This window comes from Chelonus insularis, unplaced genomic scaffold (genome assembly GCF_013357705.1).
Source record: "Chelonus insularis isolate UGA/USDA-ARS -01 unplaced genomic scaffold, ASM1335770v1 contig_88_pilon, whole genome shotgun sequence".
NCBI classification, from domain to species: Eukaryota; Metazoa; Arthropoda; class Insecta; order Hymenoptera; family Braconidae; genus Chelonus; species Chelonus insularis.
The window spans coordinates 1694821-1711463 of NW_023276776.1; the positions used below are offsets into that span (position 1 = coordinate 1694821).

At 26.3% G+C, this 16643-nt stretch overlaps 1 protein-coding gene across 6 annotated transcripts in view; it reads left to right on the plus strand.

Moving 5' to 3' along the window:
* Positions 1-16643, plus strand: part of ASPP (Ankyrin-repeat, SH3-domain, and Proline-rich-region containing Protein) — a 55747-nt gene that overhangs the window by 15482 nt on the left and 23622 nt on the right. Inside the window, exons 1-3 of one of the 6 annotated variants that reach the window (XM_035091290.1) lie at positions 7502-7544; positions 7625-7689; positions 15119-15648. The exons of 2 other annotated variants lie outside the window; for them this stretch is intronic. In XM_035091290.1, coding sequence (XP_034947181.1) covers positions 15484-15648 — 165 coding nt within the window. In that variant the 5' untranslated portion in view covers positions 7502-7544; positions 7625-7689; positions 15119-15483. Of the gene's footprint in view, positions 1-7491; positions 7690-15118; positions 15649-16643 lie in introns of those variants that run through there. 3 more of the 6 variants (XM_035091291.1, XM_035091292.1, XM_035091288.1) reach the window with 3 other exon arrangements.

Below are 16643 nucleotides of genomic sequence, written 5' to 3' on the forward strand. Positions count from 1 at the left end.
AAGAGAAATATATTATAACATGTGTGATTCCTCTCGATAGTTCATGACATTGAAAAAATAACTTTTAAAGTTGGTTCTGGCTTCAGCTGCATGGTAATCTCTTCTTTATCGTTTGGAGAATAATTTCTGATAATTTTAACAAGTTAAAAAAAATGACAACTATTTTTAATCAGTGTTGGAATAATAATCTGAGTATGAAAAGTAGTTACATATATGAGAGTTTCTTTAAGAAATGTCAGTTGTTATTGACAGTGAGTTTTGTTTTATTAGAGGAAAATAGTTGTGAGTGGAATCGAAAGGGTTCAAATCAACCCTTTACAGCCTTCTGTAACAAAAAAATAATCATCCTGCAACAACAATAATACAATAATGATCATAACAATAATTAATAATAACAAAAATAATAGTAGTGATAATCAAAAACAATAATAAATTAGTATTATCACCAATCTTTGATAATAAACCAAACTAAATTTATTTTGAAAAACTTCAATCATTAATAAATAAAAGGATTCATTAATAGGATTTTATTAAACACAAATAGGTCAAAGAATTAAAAACGTAGTCATGTAATAAACTGACATGACACAATACGTATTATTTAATATCATGTTAACTTACTTTTACTGTGATTTATTTATTTTTTTTTTTTTTTGTGTGACTATGTATGTTGTGTGTTAAAACACATAATAAAACATGCTCCGTTATTCGTTCACCGGAAGTCTTCTAACCGGCCGGAATGTGCAACGACGCGCAGAATACGCGTTGCCCGGAATTAACCGTTTTCTACTACGCATCGGTGAGATAAAGAACCTGTCCATGACCGCATCAGGAAGCAAAACATTAGTTGCAACAGGATGCAGAACGTACGTACTAGGTAATGTTGCAATAATTTAAATCGCTCATCTACGCATCATTTATATTATGATTTAATGATACGACAGTAAATCCCAGAATCTTTAAAAAATCATAATTACTCTTATTAGAACAACGTTATACTTTCCGGGTTATTTTTTTTTTTTTACATCCGTGAGATTTTAAAAAAAAATCGTCGGTATGTTATTGACGGATAAAGATGGCGATTAATTCGAATTTTTTGGTGAATTTATATTATTTAGATAATTTTTAAATTTTTTATTAGGTTGTCTCATAAGTTCTTGCCACTTTTAATTGTTAGTCGATAATTTTTTGGACTCCCAGCCTTCTTCGTTTTGGAAGAAGGGTGTTGAGACTTTGCTCAGTAGGTGGCTGACTGTAGTTGATAATGAGACAGATTACATACACTGAGAAAAAAATTTACTTCATACAAAAAATATTTCATTCGATCATTAACATCGAAATTTCAAATAGTCGCAATAAAATATTTCTTCGAAATTATGAATATTTGATTGAAATCATTTTATTTACTCAAATGAATGAAATGTCATTTGTTTTCATTCTTGTCGTAACCTTGAAAATTTGTTTTCAAACTTGTCGCAACATTGAAACAAAAGACAAAATGTGTTTTTGATAACACTACTATTAGTCTGAATAAAATATTATCTTGAGAATATTCGAAGTTTCTTTCATTGATTGAATAAAAAATTCTTTCATTTAGCGAAATTTTTTTCTCAGTGTAGTTTATTAGAAAAAAAAAATAAATACTAAATTGCTTTTGACTGGCAAGGATGTATGGGACAACTCAGTAATTGAATAGTCACTTATTTTTCGATGTATTTCGATTATTGGTCAACTTCATATATATCCAAGTAAATTCATAAATTAGGATAAAACAGCATTCTTAGATCTGATCTTTTAACTTGAATTATCAATGGCTTAATTCATTATTTCTTTCAAGTTATTAACACCAACCTCATGAACATCATACTCAAAAATCGTGTTTTCCTGCAGACATTTGTTGAGTGCTAGAACAATTTTAATCACGTCAACAATAGTATTAGAACTGTAAATAGCGAATGAAAATTCGTTGTATAAAATATGAATATGAATAATTCATGAGTAAATATTATAATGCTATTATAAGTATTTCACTGTTAATCATCTAGATATTGAATTAATTATCCTTTTTAATAACTGTTTCAGCAGTTAGAGTTTCACCTGTTTATAATCAATACCTTCAAAGTTGGTTAATAATAAATATAGAGTAAAGAATCACGTGCACGAGGATTTAAACAGATGTTGAATCAAAAACTTTTTATTCAGAGCACGAATACTTTATTTATTCAATAATTTTTACCTACAAACGATTGTGCTCAAAAAAAATTCTCTTTGTTTAAGGACGTTTGTAGAAGCTACGAAAATCTAGTGTAAAATATTAGATTCGTTCTAATAGATTCATATACATATAAATGTCATTATATTTATCCATGTCCATGACATCATGCTCAAATAAAATAGACCTATTTTTTATGGTCTTATTAACAAATAAAAATATGTTAATCGTATTAATAATTTTTTTTTTTTATCCAAGCAACTGAAACTTCATAAGAAGTTTGTGTTAGCATTACATTATTGTAAAAAGCAATTAGAGTTAATATTAATTAGAAAAAAAAAATATTATTAATTAATTTAATTAAATTATTTACATTTTTAATATTTTTTATAAATACAAATATGACTAGGGTCACTCTAAAATGTAGTTTTATTGAATTTTGCAACAAATTGGTATGACTCGAAATAAAAAACAATTTTTTGTACGTTTCTAAATGCATGTAATTTGAGATTTAAAACCATACTTTTTAATGTCAACTTGAAGGCCCGTTATTGAACAACTAGTGTTACCATTGGCAACATGAAATCAACAAGCATTGACTATACACGCGGAAGAGTATTCGGGTGGAAGAGAAAGAGAGAGAGAGAGAGAGACGCATAGATTGCGTGACACAATGTGACGTAAAATCTAGATCCATCATCACGTTGTCATTTCGTAATTGTCCTCAAACTCAACTTGTATGAGAATAATTATCTCTTGTTTCATTTGTTCATACGCGCATACTTCTCTACATGCCTTTAATTACTGTCACTCCGAATCAGTTGATCTGTTATTCAATTAAATCCCTCAAATATCATTATAATAGTAATGTAATACAAGTGGAAAAGGAATGATTTTTTATTATTATTTAAAACAAGCATCTTGACTTGACAAATAGTGTTGATATTCACAGAAGTAACTTTTCATCAGTTTTCTTTTCTCTTTGGTGGTCGATTTAGAAATACATACTATTTTCAAAGAAATGAACTAAAGACCTAAACGGCTGCAAGATTAAATGACAGCAGGTAGAGAGATTTTCTCTTCCCTTTGGAATGTTTTGTAGCATTTTTCTTCTTATTCTTTTTCCCACGCCCCCTGCTCTTTAAAAGCTAAGATGTACGTAAATATATATATTTTCTTAAAAAAACCAAGTTTATTACCTTTGGTTTAAATTCCTCAGCAGTGGAATATCTCATCATCTATTACATTTATGTTGCTTGTAATATCATTAATGACAATTATGTATTTAGATAAAAATTCGGAAAATTTTATTTTTAATTCATTCTAAAGACAAATATAAATTATAAGGGATATACTGACATAAATTCCATTTTACTTGGAAATTCCTTTTTCAAATGACAATAACACTAAGATTTATTTAATGAAAAACTACAAATTTTCATTTTTTATATACATAGTCACTAAAAAAAAATTATTCTAACAATTAAAGAATTGTTTTTTTTTTGTCAATAATTAATGCAAACCCATGTCTTTATTTAATTAAAATAACTTATTTGCATTGGACAAATATTTTTTTTGGTTTTCTAATAAAAATATGGATATGTTGATTCATAATAACTCAGTCACGAGATGATGATTTTTAAAAATACTATTATTTATTAAAATACTTATTTTTTACTTCCTATTAGAAAGATGTTGTAATGAAATTCGTAATTTTGTCATTTCTTTACATTTTGAGACAATTAAAAATACATCAACAGATTTAAAAATGGAGATATCGACTCCAGACTAATTTCAATTAAAAGATAATACATTGAAAAAGATCGGGGAGATCTAAAACAATTTTATATTGTTTATAATAATTTTAATTCGTTATAAGTAATTTTTTTCAAAATAATAGTGATGTAGCAAAATTATGAATTTCAATGAATATATAAGATGTAGATAAAATTTTCATAAAATGAAAAAAAAAAACATAACAATAAGCGATTAATGGGCGTTGGAATTTGTTTTCAGAAGTTTTGTTTTTTTTTTTAATGTACGAGAAAGCGTGATAACGAATTTTTTAAATTCATAAATACAAACAATACAGCTCAGAAGTTTATTCTAGCAAATCCGTAGTGTTCAAACAGAACGAGAAAATGAAGGAGGAAATCAGGTCGATTGCTAGTCGCGATTTGTAATCTATTTTCATCAGTAGACATAATCGAATAGAGAAGAGTGAAATAGACCACCGAATGACCATTTACAGTTCTCTATATTGAGAACATAAGAGCTTTGTTAAACTCTAATATGTCATCTACCTTTTGTTCATTTCAAAAATAATATTACTTTAAATGAAATTTTTTTATTTCCTCAATATTATTGAACCTTTATAAATTTATTTATCAATACAAATATATTGTAAAGATTATTTCTTTAATTTTAATCAAAGGCAAAAGAGTTGAATAGAATTTTTATTTTATTGGAGAGAGAGAAAACTTTTATATCTTCTCAGAAGAATAGAGTTTTGTAGTAAGGAAAAAATAATGAGTTATAAATGATTACCAATTTATCTTGAGACTCTTAATCAGCTATTCCTTCCTTTGTTTTTTATCCAATTTAACTTTCTCATCTTACCATTTCTATAGGAATATCAAGAACGAATTAATTATTCCAGCAAGAAATTGAGTTTTGATTCGTTTAATGATATCATGTCCTTGAAACTTGGCTTTTTAAATGTAACCACCGTGAGATCATTGTTTCTATTTAATTTAATTCTCACGATATTTTTAAAAGCATCAGATATAAATGAAATATCGATAGATCTATTCAATTTTTTTTTTTTACCTATCCTTGAAAAGTAAATACATTTTTTTTTTTAACAATATTTGTTGCTGACAATTATTCATAAGTGTCATGTCAAATTGAATAGGAAACTGTCTAAATAATTTATATACAAATAAATATATCTCTCCAATACACCAATATATTTCCAATAAATTATTACATTTAATCATTAATTTTTATCTTCTAAAAAAATTTTCATTTTAATTTCGTTATCAATAAATGTAGTCAATTATTTTAAAAGCAAAGATATGTTTTTTTTTTTAATTAAAAAATATATCAATACCTATGGGTTAATTTAAAAATTAAGCATTTAATTAAAAAATTTCATCAAAGGAGTATTTTTTTAATATAAAAAATATTTAAGACTCAAAAATCAACATCCTTTGTAATATTCCTTGACACACACTAGTGAAATGTAAATATTAGTGTTCTAAAATGAACCTTATAATAATGAATAAAGCTTATTGGTGCATGTCATTTGTGATATTGAATCGACTTGAAATTAATTCACTCACTCCTGTCTAAGATATTCACTTTTTTCTCCGATATTCGATACGGAATTTAATAAAATCCAAGAGAGTATTTTCTTGAGTATTTGAATCGAACGAGAGATCCCTTGGTGTCGTATTGCAAATAGATTTTTTTTTGATTCAAAAAATAAAGAAAAAGTGCACTTCATGTATATATAAGACTCATTTTAAAGTCGTCTACTGAAGAAAGATTTTAAATCGCTGATTGCCAACGAATTTTACCTTTTTTTTTAAAACTATTTCTTTCATTTTTAAAACTTTTGAAGCATGTTACCTTTCCTGACATTTTCATTTGATGTCATCGTTCCCTTTATGTAGTTCCGATTCTGAAGCGAATTGTTCTGTATAGGTGACAAACGTCGACCTTAAAGTGCGACGATCCGTGCTTCCTTACGCTTCCTTGATATCACCCTATTTCCAACCTTACCAAAGGATACATTGATATGTACCAAAGGAGGAATAAATTCAAGGGTTACGGGGGATGTGCTACATATATACCCAAGTAATATGCATAGTTATAAAAGTATCTATATGTATTATTATTATTATTATTATTATCATCAAGAGCCTTGACTCAAGATTAGTATTCGAATGAATTTCATATTATATGCAGACAAGTCAGACATTTCAAAATACCTATTTCATTTATTGCTTAATTGATAGCTGACAGCATGTTCTGATAAATGAACATCAAACTTGATAGAAATTAAAAGACTTGATGAAGATAGATAACATAAATACTTTTCAAATTTTTTGTTACGTTTAATTAAAGAATAAAAATTTTTTTTTTATGTTTATTGTCAATAATTCATAGTATTTTTTTTTTGTAATAAATAGGTTTTTTTTTTTATTTTCTATGAAATAACCACTATTTTCCTTGTACTAGAAAAATCACCAACTTAAAGAAATAATGGAATTGATTGTTTTGATTCTTGAGAAATTAAAAAAAAAAAATTTTAAGAAATGAGAAGAAATATAGTTTACACTTTGAAAATGCATTATTTATGCTTCACTATGTGTGTCTTTTTCTAATGCACGGTGCTTCGTATAGCACTGTCTCGCTCAGATACATAGAAACACAAAAGTGCATAAAAAAAATAGCAGAAAAAAAGATCTCGCTTTCGTTTTTAGGCAATTTTTTTCAGTGTATAATGAGAAATATTTTACCGTTGGAAAATTAAAAATTGCTCATATAACAAAAAATGTGCTCACAAATGAAATATACTTTATTGAAAATAAAATTATTTTTTATTCATTCCCAAGTTTATTATCAATTAATCATCACCCTGTATTTGTGGAAGAAATCAATTATTTAAATGTTAAAAAAAAGGAAATGAATAAATTTCTTATTTAGATGAAATAAAACAATAAAAAATGGAATTTAAATATATTTTACTCCGTTATAATAACAATTTCCTTTTTAAAATCTCTCTATATATTTTATGAATATTTATGTAAATCAATCCAAGGATTATTAATAAATAAAAATTTTATTTCTTACATTAATCGCCAATGAATTTCATGAACCATAAATAAGCGGTTTCTCTGATTTTTATTCACCTCTAAAAATTTAACGTTAAAATATATATCTGTCCACTTTAGGTTCAATTACTGCTCGTATTTATGCACTTGGTTTACAGTTATTATCGTTTTTACAATAAAATTAACACATAAAAAATATATATATTTAAAAGTTAGTATGTAATTAAGGAATCTCTAAGAAAATAAACGCTCTTTAAAAAAGCCAGAATCCAACAGCTTTTAGTATGGAGTAATTTAGCATTTCGTTCTTTCTTGTCGTCATTCTTGATGCATTTTCTCCCACTTTATCTAGGTGGCCTCGGAAATTTTCGGGCATCCTCGGTTGCCGCTACGCCGGTTCAGGATAACGCAATGTTTCGCGGCAAACGTGCAGTTCGTCGACAACCACTGACTAGTGTACTTTGTCTCATTTCATTTCTTTTCCTTGATACGTGCGTATATCTGACATTTTAACATAAACGTTTCATATTATTGTCACTAATAGAGCAATTTGTTTTATTCTTATCATCAGGTGAACAAAAATTATCGTAAAAGTTGTTTTACAACTCGACCATTAATTATCATGATCTCATGCTGGTACATATATTTTTTTTTTTTTACACTTTTTATCAATCCTACACATTGACTATCTCACGCTTTCTTTGGAAATATCGAAGCAAGTATATTTGAGGGAAAAAACGTTGTTGTTTTTCGTCAGGAAATGTTTTATGTGAGTTTAATTGAAGGTAGTGTTGTGATGGTAATTAGTATTTGTTTTTTTTTTTTCTACTCTTTGTTTTCACTCTAAAGTACGGGCTGACAAAATTTTACTTTTGTCTGGAGTTAGACTTTTATTTGTTTATGACAGAAGATGAGGTTTGTAGGGTGTTTATATTCAAATTAAATACCAGTAGTTTATTTATTCTACTAAATACAAACTTACAAAGTTGATATATCTTTGTTTTTTGATCGATTATTTTTTATTACACACTCTTTTTACATAATAAATTTCAAAAAAGATATTTTCTTTTGTTAATGATTAATTTAATTTAATTAAAATCACTGGATACTCAAAAAATTTATATTTTTTTTACGAATCAAAATTCTTGAATGGCAAAATTATTTTACTTATTACCATCAAATATTAAGTGAGATGAAGAAAATAAATTATTGGAATAAAATAAATGACATTGAACATTTTTCATTTGAAATCTATCAACATAATTATAGTTCAATATTCTGAATGTCTCTTCTAAATTTTATATGATCTAAAGTGAGCAGATAAAATTCTTAAATTCTGAAAAATGATCACAAACTCATTTTTTCTTAAAATAAAAAAATTCAACTACTGTAAAAATTAGAATAAGCATATATCTTCTTGTAAGCATCGATTTGTTGATTACCATATTCATTTTGAAGTAATACATTGATGAGGAAAAAAAGTTGAATTTTTTTTTTTGCTTTTTGACAAAATGTGTGAGTGTGTTTTTTTTTTTTATTCTACTAAAAACATTATTCAGTTTGTTTTAAAAATAAAATAATTGATGGGATGTATTATTCAGAGGTAGATATCAATGAAATATTGATATAAAAGAGAACCAATACACATTTATAAATGCTTTGTAATTACATTGGCGTCATATCAGATTGTTAAATGATACCAATGCAAACTTAAACTTTATACCATACTGTTATCCATCAGCAAAAAAAAAAAAACAAGTGGAATAAATACAATAAACATAGGATTATTTATTATTCAAATCTATTCGATTAGTTACTTTTTTTCGCATCAAGAACATTTACATAAAATAAACTTTTATCGTGTCGATTACAGATTATTTTCTCCAGTAATTTCGAGTGGCATCTTGAACAACTTTTATACAAAGCGACTTGTTTGAAGGAGAAAAGAATAACTTAACTTTGGAAAAAATCGAAATAAAATTTATTATTGAAAGTAGATTTTATGACAAAAATTTACCAATAAATTTTTTGTCATTGAATTTAATACTGTATTATTATTATTACTTTTATTTAATAATTTTTATTAAAGTACGAAAGATAAGAGATAAAAAAAAATACATTCTTGGAGTTTTATCATAAAAATTCAATGGTTTTACATATCATCGTAAAATTTCTTGAGTACAAGGAAACAAACTCTACCTTCAATATACATTTATTATTATATCTTTTTTTAATATTTATAAATTAAAATAAACATTAGTTACTCTTTCTTTTTTAATGATGAAATTTAGAGGAAAATATTTCATTCAAAGCAGTGACAAAAAATGTTAATTACAAATTCTCAGTAAAAGTGGCCAAATACTCTACTCATTACTGTCATTGTGCGTTATACTCGTGGTAAAATGAGGCGTTGCTCTTTCTTAGTAGCAAATTGCTTTCTGTCTACGCTTTTTTAATACTACTACCGACTTAACTTTTCAGCCTACTGACTCATCATTTCTTTTTTATTAATATTACCTTTTTTTTCCAACCAACTTGTTACCATCTATTTTCCCATAATTTATAAATCAAATTCTCTCGAGGAATTTCCATTTAAATATTTATCACTAGATCATCATATTAATTTTACATTTTATCAATAAAGTCAAATGATTCTCATATTTTTATTCACTAACTTTAACACATAAATTAAGCATTAAATAAATCCAGTCAATTATTCATTGCAAATGAGCTTACGGAACAAATGTATAAATCAATTATCAGTCGAATGACTTGGTGGTTTGTTTTATCGAAAATTTACCATGTTAAAACAAGTCTCTAGTTATAAAAGTCTTTTTATATGCTGTCGAAACAAAGTTAAAAAAGTATAAATAAAAATTCACTTTGTCGAGAGATTACATTTTCAAATAAAATCCAAAAAAGATGCTGTATCTGGGTTTTGTTTGTTGAAATATGTGCAACTCCATTGACCTGTTGATTATTATTGGAAGTGCATTCAAATCTATTTGATGTATAAAAAAGATCAAAATCATATTTGATATTACAATTTTTCTTTTCGTTCATGTTGATATCATGAATTAATTGATTTCAAACTTTTTTTATCAACAAAAATTATAATGATTATAATCTCATTACTCCAATTTGTTAAAATCCCAGACGAAAGCTTTTATTGTTCATCCTTTGTATAAAATGCATTCCAAAAACTTTTATAGAATATCAGTAAAATGATTCATTAATTTAGAAAGATTTAATTAAGTGATTAATAAATATACATATTTTACTTTTAAAAGTTTTTTTTAAATTAAAATAAGTGAAAATGAAATGATTGTTGTTAATTACGTTCAAAGAATGATAAAGGATAACTTATAATTACTAAAATAAATGATTACGTAACAGTGAATGTTGAATAATATATTATGTAGAATTTAGTAAAGTATGTTTTATTAATTTATCCAACTTACTCGTAATTTGCTGGAGAATATTAATTTTTTTTTATTAATTAATTAATGTATGATAAATACAAGAGTTTGCCATGATGCTTCTGACGATTGATCCATAAAATAATTATGCATTGTTTTTGCAAATATTGTCCAGAATAATTTAACGTTTAATTTAGGTTAACATAACTTTGCATTAAATTTTTAATTGTATTTTATTAAATAATTATTATTTTATTCTCAATCAATCAATTATTTTATTAACTAGGGTATTATAATTTATAGGGTAATTTATACACTACGTGACATAAATGGTATCAGATTCTTTTTAATTTTTTTTTTGAGGTTATACATGCAATTCCCTATACTTTCCTATACCAAATTGAAATATTATTTATGCCTTCACATAATTGAATGGAATAAGAAATAAAAGCTAACTATAAGGACTACGCATGCGCACAAACTAATTATTTTGCATTATAATGTTTCTACGCATGCGTAAGCCAAATTTTTAGTTTTATTCTCTATTTCTCCTCGTATGGCCATCTACCCCGGACTTACCCTACCGAAATGGTTGCAATTTTTTTAAAATTAGAGAATAATTTAAATTAAAGTCTCTACTTAAGATCAGTCGTAAAGTCATCAATAATAAATTATCAATTAACAATAAAATTTTTTTTATAAAAAAAAACCCTTTAAATAATAAATAAAGGAAAAACTTTAATTTTCATCAATATATGACACTTCTGGAATATATTTCAACATTTCAAATTTTTATTTCACCCTCGTGGAATCCTATTTTCTATCAACTGATAGATGAAAATCCCAAAAATTTCCGATTTCATGAAACATAAGTAAAAAAAAAAAAGAAACAATTGATTCACTTTGATTTGTGACCATGACAAAAGGGATCCAAATGTAATCTTTCAGATGCAATAACTAATGTCACATCTCTGAATGCAATCAAGTGGAAATTCCTTTACTCAGCAATTTAATTTGTCATTTGGGAGCGAATTCCGTCAATTTATTGTGATGAAGTTGACATACATTGTTTAAAAACTCGAAATATAAGAATACTATAATATTCGTATATCAAGATATATTGATATATCGCAATAGCGTGCATTCGATTTGTACGTAAAGAGAAAAATAAAAAGAGAAAAACTATTGAAACGATCAGTAATAGAAGCAATAGAATGTTCGATTGACACGCAAACGCCCACGCGATAAATTTTTATACAATCTCTTTTATGAGTCTTCTACGTCGTCACTGTTGGCTTCTCTTTCATGTAAATTTTTCCTCATTGATACAGTGGATTTGTAACTGAATAGAATGCTCTAGAGAAAATATAATTATGTCGATTATGATGCTGAAGCGTTAGGAAACATAGTACGCCAAATGTTGAGGATAAGTAGACAAGAAAAACAAGAAACGGACGAATGGTTAGTAAGTTTATTCGCTAACGGTCTAGTCGTGTCCCATCATGTCTTTCGTGATGCTGTCCACTCGAGGGAATATCAGCATGGCTTTTGTAGAATAACGGCCACCCGGAAGAAGCTGAAATCGCGTTCAGCATCGCCATTGAGACTTTTCTTTTAGCTCTATTCCCCATCTTTTACTTTTAAATCGTACAAACTTATCATGAACCTTAGATTATACTGTTTAATCTGCATCTACGTTTACTTTGAATATAAATAATCGTAAGATATTTTTTTTTTTGAGCATGATTTTTATGATAAAAGTCGTAGCTTTTTATAAATAAGACTAAATATTCTGATATTCATTTCCTTATTTTCCCTTTAAGTATATTTTGAAAATAGAAAAAAATGTTATTAGAGACATAGATTTATTTTACGGTTACTTTGCGAGACATTAATGTAAATTAAAAAGTCAAAGAGTATTTTAATGTCGAGAATTTAATCTTTGAATGCTTGACATTTTATAAGTTATGAAAAAATTGTTTCAGACGTGAATATTCTCAACTAATTATTTTTCAAAAATTTTTAACATTTTAATAAATATTCAAAGTTCACTGAATTTTCTTTGCTTTTATGTTTTTTGGAAAAATAAAAATATTTTTATGAGTTCATTTAATGTAGATTTTGCGAATTTGTGTCAAAATTTTTCTTTTGAATGCCATTATAATAGTCGAGTTAATTGAACTGTAAATCGACCATTGTGGATAGCTGAAACCACCGTAGAAAGTGTTATAAACATCATAGCAATAATTTTCTAAAAAATCAGATCTCTGAGTCCGCAGAAAATATTGCAAAAAAAATGCGAAACCGTGAAAAAATGAGTTTTTCCGCAATATTTCGAAAATGGCGGGTATAATAAAAAAAAGTTTCAAATAAAAGTTGTAGAAAATTGAATTCTCTACAAAAAAGGTCATTTTGCAATTTTTCGTACTTTCCATACTTTCTTTGTAAAATGCGTTTAAAGTGTGTGTGTGTAGCACTGAATTGTTTGAAAAATTATTGTTCTATCATAATTATTTTTACGCTAAAATTAATGGTCAGTTCGGAAGGTATTTTAGTCATTTTTAATTGAATTTTAATTAATTAAAAGTAAATTAAATATTTGAAATCGAAAAAAATCGATATCAAATCGAATCTGAGATTTTTTTTGATAAAATAACTTTGCTTTCAACTTCATTCATAAAAATTCTAGACATGAGTTATTCATGTATGTAAAATTATTCTTTTTTTTATTCAATGGAAAAAAAATACTCTGTATCAACAAAATATATGCTTCTATTTACATGCATATATCGTACTGATGAATGAAGTTAGTGAATGAGAAGAATATACAAAAAATGGAATCAACGTGAATCATCAGTATATTTCCTAGTTGATTATTATTTTTATTAATTTGATATGAGTCTGCTAAATATAACCGCTAGGAACATATACATATCTGAATAGTTGATGTATATGCTTTTCTTTACATTTACCATTATCTCGTGTCTACACTTGTTCACGTATTCTCCTCACGTGAGATTGTCCCTTCATGCTTTCGTAATTCTCATCCTATTACTCCATACTCTCCATGGTTTATTTACTTTCGTAGAATATTTGCAAAACAAATTCCCTTGTCCATCCTATTGTATCAAACTTCAAAAAGAGATATGTTGATATTTTAAGGAATTTATTAAGGGTAAAAAAATTAAAGAAATTATTTAAAAGTTTGAATAATTGAAATAATAATTTCGAAAATGATAGATCCAGCCTTCAACATTTATTGCTTTTGGATTGTTACTACTAAATATTGCAAATGTTTATTTAATATTTTATTTGATTATTAATGACAGTAATGAGATTTATTCGAGTGAGTAAATAGTAGAGTTTACTGAGAATATTAAAATGAATTAACGAGTTTTGATAAAAAAACAATGAGGTAAATTCCCTATTTTTGTCCAGCTGCATATTTTGGTTAAATAAATATCTTTAAAATGAAATTAGTCTGGAGTCGATATCTTCAGTGATTCTCGAGATATCGACCGAACATACGTACGTACAATTATATATCAAATGGCCAGAAATAAGCGAAATAATTTTTAATTATTTATAAATTGAAACCTAAACTTTAGCTTCTCAATACACTAGTATATCCTTTTTGAAATCTTTAGAGGTTTAATTCTCTTGGGATTTAATAGATGTTTATTGTTAATTAACAAGTTAATTTATTATGAAGAAACATTTATCCATCTGGGCAAACTAAATTTAACCTAATGAATCACTAATCAATAATTAATAAGCTTTTATCAGTTAATATCCTTCAACAAAAGATTTACAACAAATAGTAAAAAAAATAAATAAATAAAATAGTTTTTATTAAGATGCTATTAACTATATCAGGTTTATTATAATTTTTTTTACGACTTAAAACAACTTTTTATAATTTTTTAATGACTATTTATTTATTAAAACACTCTTTGAGATATTAATTAGTGATTAGTACACCTTATTATTAATTTATTTTTTATAATAGAGAGAAAAAAAACATAATTTAATCGTTTGATATTTCGTGAGAAAAAAAAGATGTTATTGGATGGATAGGAATCTGAATATCTAAATATGTAGTGATGTTTGATACGTAGTAGATAGAAAAGTATCGATTAGTAAACAATAACAGTAGATACATCAACTACATAACGATTACTAGAGACTAATATACTTGATGAAATCTGATAAAATAAAAGATTAAAGATTGCATTCCAACAGTGACGGTATCAAGAGAAAAAAGAATGCACCAACTCATCATCATATTACTTCAGGATTCTTGTTTGACCACGCTTGAAGTAGATCGATGACGTTTTAGTACAGCTTTATATATTTTTTATATCGTCTAAGACACGTTAAACATTCTCTTTAATATACTTGCTACAATATTTCAGTCTTACTTCTTCGTAATTACCATTTAATTAAGTGGTTTCAGTCGATTAATTCATTTCAATAAATTTCATATCACATTTTTATTTTATTATATTTTCCTCTCTCAAGATTCATTTAAGCAAAAATTTTTCAAGTGATTTATTTTTGAAATGAATGAATTTTTCAAAAAAAAAAAAAAATGTCTGTTCAAAATTGAGAAATATTTCTCTCTAGTAAATCTCTTAAATCAACAGGTCTACATGTACAGGCCGTAAAAAAATGGCAAACTGACTGTTCAGTACGACCCTTTATGATGCAATAAAAGGAACGGAAATAAAAAAACTACATACAAGAGCTCAACTAAGAGAACTAACCAGCCGTTGAAAATTCATTTCATAGAAGCTCTGTAGATTTTCTCAAAAATAAATCTGACTTTTTGGTTCTCTGGATCCGTATAATACCATCAGTTTTTTTCCTTCGACAAGACAAGTCTAATACAGACCTTACGGCTTTATATAATAGACTCTTAAGGTAATATCACAGGACGATTGTTGTCCTATACAAACGGAAACTGTACACAACATCAGGAAATGTATCTGAAGTAGTAGAGTCACGGAAAATGCTTACTTGCGTCTACTCTGCTGAGAAATTCAAAACGAAAGCTGTAACAGTGAAACTTGAACAAAGTGACGAGTCGAAAAAAAAAACGAGATTATTGACAGTTGAGAAGAGACCTGGTATTGCTAAATCTGAAACACCGATTTTGCTTCCTGATAAAAATGAGGTAGGTTTATTATATTACCGACACGAAATTACAACTTCCTTCGAACTTATTCATTTATTTTTACTAGGGTGTTTGAAAAAATTTACTCTTGCTAGGGAATATTTTTTTTTCTCATAGGGACACGAATAAAATTTTATAGTAATTTTTACTAGCCAATTTACAGTGAAATTTATTAGTAAAAAAAAATTACTAAATTTTTTTACTAAGCTAAAAGACTTAGTAAAAAGTGATGTTCTGGATGGTAAAAATTTTACTACTTTTTTGGTAATTTTTACTAACTAGAACATAGGTCGTAGGTCACGACATGAATCTTGTCTTATGAAAAAAGTATGAGAGTACGGCTCCATAGCGACGTATTAAAAAAAATCACCGATTAAATTGCGTTAATAGTTAACAGTTTATATTTTGTAATTGGACCGTACGAAAAATAGTACATTTTTAACCTAGGGAGAAAAGTATAATTTTCTGAGTATAATATTTTTAAAAATAAAAATAGCTAAAACCTAGTAACTTTCCATTTTTTTGATGAATTTTACTGTAGATTCACTAGGTAAAAATTACCAAAAATTACCAAAATAGGAATTTTTATTATAAAATTATTATAAAATTTTCTACGTATAATTATTATTTTTTAAATTATTCAATAACTTGATTCAATATCATATCAAGTGAATTCACTTACAGAAAAGTTATTTTATTAATGAATGAATGAATTAGTTATTTAAAAAAAAATTGTTCATTTTATTTCATGAAGAATAGCTTTTGATCAAATATTAATAATATTAAATATCCTTAAAATATAATATAATATTCGAAATAATTATTTTTTCTAAAAATATACGTTTCATTGTAATCTCTGAATGATCTTCAAAAAAAAAAAGTCCACAAAGTGTATCGACTCAAGCATTAATCAAACTTAAGAAAAGTATAAAGTATATTGGAGATCGGAATAAATAGAAGCGTAGCAGAAGAAGGAAACGCAAAAGGTTGTAAGA